At 44.4% G+C, this 7,500-nt stretch overlaps 1 protein-coding gene across 2 annotated transcripts in view; it reads right to left on the bottom strand.

Moving 5' to 3' along the window:
• The window catches only part of prex1 (phosphatidylinositol-3,4,5-trisphosphate-dependent Rac exchange factor 1), a 245,354-nt gene that overhangs the window by 179,622 nt on the left and 58,232 nt on the right, over positions 1–7,500 (bottom strand). For both annotated transcript variants that reach the window (XM_061985632.2, XM_061985633.2), the window contains exon 4: positions 1,902–2,006. In XM_061985632.2, the coding sequence (XP_061841616.1) occupies positions 1,902–2,006 (105 nt within the window). The remainder of the gene's footprint in view (positions 1–1,901; positions 2,007–7,500) is intronic.

Raw genomic sequence — 7,500 nt, 5'->3', positions numbered from 1 at the left:
GAAGGAACCTGGTGACCCTGCTATGCTAACACGGCCTCCGGTTTAGCTGCCGGGATTCGCAGAGAAGTGATGCTGCCTTAAACTAGCATAATCGCTAGGAATAGCTTTAGAAAAAAAAATGGCCGCGTTTCAATGCGACCCAGGGAAAGTTGGAAGCAGTTCTGTTCCACACCAAACAAAATAGAGCCATTTTTGCTGACTGTTCCAAATTGCATTATAACCCGACAATATCAAATTATATTAGGAAAGGCGGTGATTATCATTCATAACTGGTAGGAAGTAATTATAACTTCCTTTTTACGCAAAATTCTTGCGTCCCTCGTTGTGCTTTTCAACATGCAACACGTAAAAACTGCAACTTGTTGCATTATTTCGAGACGTTCTAGTCATTGCTATTATGGTGGTGATTATCATTCAAACTGGTAGGGGGCACGATCACATCAATTGTGCCACATCTTTACATAGTGCGCGCATGTGCAGTACGTGCTTGTACCGTTGATCATTTTTAGTGTTTCCCTATAATTATATATACAGCAAGGTGGTGGTTATCATTAATAACTGGTGAGCATGTACACTGGTAGGAAGCTCGTCTTTATCAAAGTAATCATTACTTCCTTTTTATGCAAAATTCCTGCTTTCTTTTTTGTAGTCTTCAACACGCAACACTTAAAAAATGCAACTTTACCGACTGTGGTTTATTTCGAGACATTCTAGTTCTTCCTATTACGGAAAGTGGTGATTATCATTCATAACTGGTGGGAGGAGTGATCGTATTAATACTGGGACACATCCACACCTGCTCGCGCATTAAAAGGCATTTTATTTTGAGTTTGAGTTTGAGTTTATTTCAAACATGCAAGCATACAACATGATACATCACAATTTCCAGTTTCTCTTTTCAACATGTTGGAAAAGGAGTAGAAAGAAGCAGAGCTTATTTAATCCTACCCCTTTTCTTTTACATAAACTTTTACTAAAACTTTTGTTCACTTCCTGTTCTCATTTTTTTCACAATATACTCCATAAGTAATCACAATAACAATAAAGAAATAATACTCGGTGAAGTAAGTTACATTTCATATGGTGAGATGAGTAAGATTATTTTACTTTTCTACCCCAACCCTGTAGGGGTGGTATTGAGCAGGACCAAACAACATGGAGCCGTTATTGCAGACTTTTCCAAATTGTGTTATATTGTGGCGTTAAAGTTCATTAATTTCTTTTATGAAAGGTGGCAATTATCATTCTTAACTGGTAGGAAGCTCGTCTTTATCAAAGACGTTTTTACGCAAAATTCTTGCTTCCCTTTCCGTGGTCTTCAACTTTACCGACTGGGCTTTATTTCTAGTCCTTCCTATTATGGAAGAGGGAGATTATCATTGAAAAGTGGTGGGAAGAGCGATCGCATTAATACTAGGACACGTCCATGTCACACACCCGCACCTGCTAATGCATTAAGAGGGATTTTATTTTGTGGATGATTTGAAGTTGTACTATTTATTTATTGTATGCAAGGCGCTGGCTATCATTCATAACCAGGGGGAGGAGCGATTACATTGATTATGTGGCATTTTTGCCTTGCGCATGCGCTTCTGCATGAGCGAGTGTACTGTTGATAATTTTAACTTTTTCTGTTTATTTCTATATACGGCAAGGTGGTGATTATCATTCATAACTGGGGGGGGGGGGGGGGTTCCGCATTAATACTGGGACACATCCATGTCACACACCCACACCTGCTCGTGCATTAAAAGGGATTTTATTTTGTGAATGATTCCAAGTTGCACTATTCATTTCTTTTATGCAAGATGGTGGCTATCATTCATAACCAGGGGGAGGAGCAATGACATTAGTGATGTCATACTACACAACATGACCAGATGGAAGAGGAGGAGTCTCACCAGGAGGAAGGTCCTGACGTGGGGTATCTTGTTGAGCTCCATGAGGAGTCGCAGAGCCTTCTCGTGGTTGCTGCAGTACTCGCCGTACACGGAAAAACTCTCCCTCTGACAAACACCACAGAAGAAGAACATTTTGAACAAATCTAAAGAAAAAAACAAAAAAATGGACTAAAAAAAGCAAACAGGTGAAAGGGAACTAAAACACAAAGTTTACTTCCTTTGAAACTATCACTGCCCAAAACTAATAATGAATCAAAATCAATGTTGTGATGAATTATTGACATATGTAAGTTTCCAATTACAAACTCCGCTTCCATATGAGTTGGGAAATTGTGTTAGATGTAAATATAAACGGAATACAATGATTTGCAAATCATTTTCAACCAATATTCAGTTGAACATGCTACAAAGACAACATATTTGATGTTCAAACTGATAAACTTTTTTTTTGTTGCAAATAATCATTAACTTTAGAATTTGATGCCAGCAACACATGACAAAGAAGTTGGGAAAGGTGGAAATAAATACTGATAAAGTTGAAGAATGCTCATCAAACACTTATTTGGAACATCCCACAGGTGAACAGGCAAATTGGGAACAGGTGGGTGCCATGATTGGGTATAAAAGTAGATTCCATGAAATACTCAGTCATTCACAAACAAGGATGGGGCGAGGGTCACCACTTTGTCAACAAATGCATGAGCAAATTGTTGAACAGTTTAAGAAAAACCTCTCAACCAGCTATTGCAAGGAATTTAGGGATTTCACCATCTACGGTCCGTAATATCATCAAAGGGTTCAGAAAATCTGGAGAAATCACTGCACGTAAACAGCTAAGCCTGTGACCTTCGATCCCTCGGGCTGCACTGCATCAACAAGCGACACCAGTGTGTAAAGGATATCACCACATGGGCTCAGGAACACTTCAGAAACCCACTGTCAGTAACTACAGTTGGTCGCTACATCTGTAAGTGCAAGTTAAAACACTCCTATGCAAGGCGAAAACCGTTTATCAACAACACCCAGAAACGCCGCCGGCTTCGCTGGGCCTGAGCTCATCTAAGATGGACTGACACAAAGTGGAAAAGTGTTCTGTGGTCTGACGAGTCCACATTTCAAATTGTTTTTGGAAACTGTGGACGTCGTGTCCTCCGGACCAATAAGGAAAAGGACCATCCGGATTGTTATAGGCGCAAAGCTGAAAAGTCAGCATCTGTGATGGTATGGGGGTGTATTAGTGCCCAAGGCATGGGTAACTTACACATCTGTGAAGGCGCCATTAATGCTGAAAGGTACATGCAGGTTTTGGAGCAACACATGTTGCCATCCAAGCAACGTTACCATGGACGCCCCTGCTTATTTCAGCAAAAGAATGCCAAGCCACGTGCTACATCAACGTGGCTTCATAGTAAAAGAGTGCAGGTACTAGACTGGCCTGCCTGTAGTCCAGACCTGTCTCCCATTGAAAATGTGTGGCGCATTATGAAGCCTAAAATACCACAACGGAGGAGACCCCAGGACTGTTGAACAACTTAAGCTGTACATCAAGCAAGAATGTGAAGTGAAGTGAAGTGAATTACATTTATATAGCGCTTTTTCTCAAGTGACTCAAAGCGCTTTACATTGTGAAACCCAATATCTAAGTTACATTTAAACCAGTGTGGGTGGCACTGGGAGCAGGTGGGTAAAGTGTCTTGCTCAAGGACACAACGGCAGTGACTAGGATGGCGGAAGCGGGGATTGAACCTGCAACCCTCAAGTTGCTGGCACGGCCACTCTACCAACCGAGCTATACCGCCCCGAATGGGAAAGAATTCCACCTGAGAAGCTTAAAAAATGTGTCTCCTCAGTTCCCAAACGTTTACTGAGTGTTGTTAAAAGGAAAGGCCGTGTAACACAGTGGTGAACATGCCCTTTCCCAACTACTTTGGCACGTGTTGCAGCCATGAAATTCTAAGTTAATTATTATTTGCAAAAAAAATAAAGTTTTTGAGTTTGAACATCAATTTTCTTGTCTTTGTAGTGCATTCAATTGAATATGGGTTGAAAAGGATTTGCAAATCATTGTATTCCGTTTATATTTACATCTAACACAATTTCCCAACTCATATGGAAACAGGGTTTGTACTTCACATCAATTATTACACTTTGAAATATTTTGGGAGAAATATTGCATTTTTTTGTTTGGTTTTAATATAGAAAAGTTGACGGATAGATCTGAAGTTGAATCTAGAGATTTAAGCGTTAAAAGTATAATAATAATAACAATGTATGACTTATTTTTAACACTTTAACGAGTGGGGATATTTTGGATCTTTGAAGATTTTAGAGAGATGTTTTTTCTTTTTTTAAATCTGTCTTTGCTCTAAAAATTATAATGAATCAAAATCAATGTTGTTATGAATTATTGACATATTTAAGTTTTAAAATTACTTCACATCAATTATTCCACTTTAAAATATTTTTGGGTAAAAATAATGCCTATTTTGTGTGTTCGACATTAAAAACAGGGTTTTCTTTGACAAAAAGGGCATAAAACATAAAAACAAAATTAACTTAACTATGAATCGATTTAATATGGAGAGGAATAAGAATCGAGACTCGACTGTGAATCGATTTTTTTGTGCACCCCTGATAACTTAACCACTTGATTCGGTTTTGAATTGATTCTCGATTCAAACCAATTCTCGTAATGTATTATTCGCTACAAAAATAATAATAATAATAATCATGAAACTTTTTAAAAACAGGTTGCAGGTTAGGAAAGCTCCTTCTAGTTGCATGGAAATGGCTTAAAAATATATATTTTTAAATTCATTCTTTAAAAAAAAAAAAAAAAATATATATATATATATATATATACATACATATATTATACATATACATACATTATATATATACTTTTATATATATATATATATATATATATATATATATATATATATATATATATATATGTATATATATATGTATATATATATGTATATATATTATATATATATACATATATACATATATATAGTATTATGCTCTGGGCCTGTTTTGCTGCCAATGGAACTGGTGCTTTACAGAGAGTAAATGGGACAATTAAAAAGGAGGATTACCTCCAAATTCTTCAGGACAACCTAAAATCATCAGCCCGGAGGTTGGGTCTTGGGCGCAGTGTTACGTCTTGGACGCATGGTTGAGATTGTTGTGTTCCTTCCAAGGCAGAAGACAAGCAGGAGCGGTGTGCAGGTAAGATTTATGTATATTTAATAAATAAAAGGCAGGACAAAAATACAAAACTGAGGACGCTAGCAAGCGTGGAGCTAAACAAAAACCAAAATGTCACCAAGGGTGAAAAAAAACGGGATTCTGGTCGGCAGAATAATATAAAGAGCGAGGAGCAAAAACAGGAGGACGTAAATGTTGCCTATTGCAAACATTGACCCAGTACTTACTGCTGGGTGACAGGAAACTATAAAGGGGAGTGATTAGCCAAAACACCTGGTGGAAACACTAATTGCAAAACTAAGACAGGTGAGGAGAGGTGGGCGGCGCCGAGGTGCGGCCCGCCGGACCCAAGATGGTGGGCGGCGCCGAGGTGCGGCACACCGGACACGAGGAGGTGGGCGGCGCCGAGGTGCGGCCCGCCGGACACGAGGAGGTGGGCGGCGCCGAAGTGCGGCCCGCCGGACACAAGGAGGTGGGCGGCGCCGAGGTGCGGCCCACCGGACACGAGAAGGCGTCGTCGCCGTGGAAGCAGGAGGCGTCGTCGCCGTGGAAGCAGGAGGCGTCGTCGCCGTGGAAGCAGGAGGCGTCGTCGCCGTGGAAGCAGGAGGCGTCGTCGCCATGGAAGCAGGAGGCGTCGTCGCCATGGAAGCAGGAGGCGTCATCTCTGTCGGCGTGGGCGGAGCCAGAGGCGGAGCAGGCGGCTCGTCTGTCGGTGTGGGCGGAGACAGAGGCGGAGCAGGCGGCTCGTCTGTCGGCGTGGGCGGAGCCAGAGGCGGAGCAGGCGGCTCGTCTGTCGGTGTGGGCGGAGCCAGAGGCGGAGCAGGCGGCTTGTCTGTCGGCGTGGGCGGAGCCAGAGGCGGAGCAGGCGGCTCGTCTGTTGGCGTGGGCGGAGCCAGAGGCGGAGCAGACGGCTCGTCTGTCGGCGTGGGCGGAGCCAGAGGCGGAGCAGGCGGCTCGTTTGTCGGCATGGGCGGAGCCAGAGGCGGAGCAGGAAACAGAGTCTCTGTGGGTGGTGGATGTCTCAGCTGGACTGCTGTGTTGGCTGTAGGGGGAATCATCACCTGCAGTGCGGAGAGTATACTTCCCATCTGTCTCTCCAAAGCACCAAGGCGGGCGTCTTGGTGTTCCGCCATGGCGTTGACGCAAGCCCCAAGAACGCCAAACTGTTCCTCTTGTTGTTCAAGTTGTTTGGCCTGTTGGTGCAATGCCCTTTTTACTGGGTCGGTCTCTGCGGGGTCTTGTGTGCTTTGCAGTGCTGGAGCAGGAGGTGGAGAGGATGACGTTTGCAGGACCACCAGGGTTGATGGTGGCGTCAGAGTGGCAGGCGTCCGGGCTGTCGGCGTGGGAGGAGCCAGAGGAGTGGGCGGAGTGTTCTCTGCTGATTGGGATTGTTCCTCCAGTTGCAGTTCAATAAGTACCTTGCGGTACCACTCATCCACCCAAGCCGGACTGTACTTCTCTGGCGGATCCAACTTGCTTTGTGGCACTGGAGCAGGAAGTAGGGCCGAAGCAGACAGCGCCCCCGCTGGAGGAGAGGCAGGCAGCATCCTCAGTGGAATGAGGTCTGCTTGCCCCGCTGACACGCTACCAGCACTGCCCCCCCCCTCAGGAAGCAGATTCCAGATGCTAGATGGAGCTGGTGGGGGGAGCGCTTGTTCGGCGGGAGCAGAGGGCACGGGCGGGTGGGCTCTAGGAAGCCTGGAAGCTGGCCTTGTGCGTGTGTGCCGCTGGCGCTTTTCTGGACAGTTGCCAGCAGGTGGTGTCTGAGGGGAGGAGAAGCCGCAAGGGAAGAGCCTGGCAGACATTGTTGAGGGCAAAGTGTCCGTCTGGAACCCCTTCGGCGCCTGCTCTGAGCTGGCCCGCTGCCCGAGCCTTAGAGTACCGGGTGGGGTGAACGACGTCCGGGTGGCTTGAGAGTGGGGGAGGAAACAGGTCTCTGCTTCCGTGAACTTAGCCATTAGCTGCCCCCATGCTACCATGGCGTCAGCCGGAAGGTCTTCTTCGGACAGCTCGGCTTCGTCCTCGTATTGCCACGGCTGGATGTCCGCTTGGAGTTCCAGGAGGATCTCTTGTTTGTCCGTGTTGGACAGGAACACTTCGTCTGGCTGGGTCAATCTGTTGCGTCTTGGACGCATGGTTGAGATTGTTGTGTTCCTTCCAAGGCAGAAGACAAACAGTAGCGGTGTGCAGGTAAGATTTATGTATATTTAATAAATAAAAGGCAGGACAAAAATACAAAACTGAGGACGCTAGCAAGCGTGGAGATAAACAAAAACCAAAATGTCACCAAGGGCGAAAAAAACCGGGATTCTGGTCGGCAGAATAATATAAAGAGCGAGGAGCAAAAACAGGAGGATGTAAATGTTGCCTATTGCAAACATTG

The sequence above is a fragment of the Nerophis lumbriciformis genome, linkage group LG23, assembly GCF_033978685.3.
Source record: "Nerophis lumbriciformis linkage group LG23, RoL_Nlum_v2.1, whole genome shotgun sequence".
Classification (NCBI taxonomy): Eukaryota; Metazoa; Chordata; class Actinopteri; order Syngnathiformes; family Syngnathidae; genus Nerophis; species Nerophis lumbriciformis.
The sequence above is the reverse complement of the archived record's forward strand: the minus strand, read 5'-3'. Positions and strand labels throughout refer to the sequence as shown.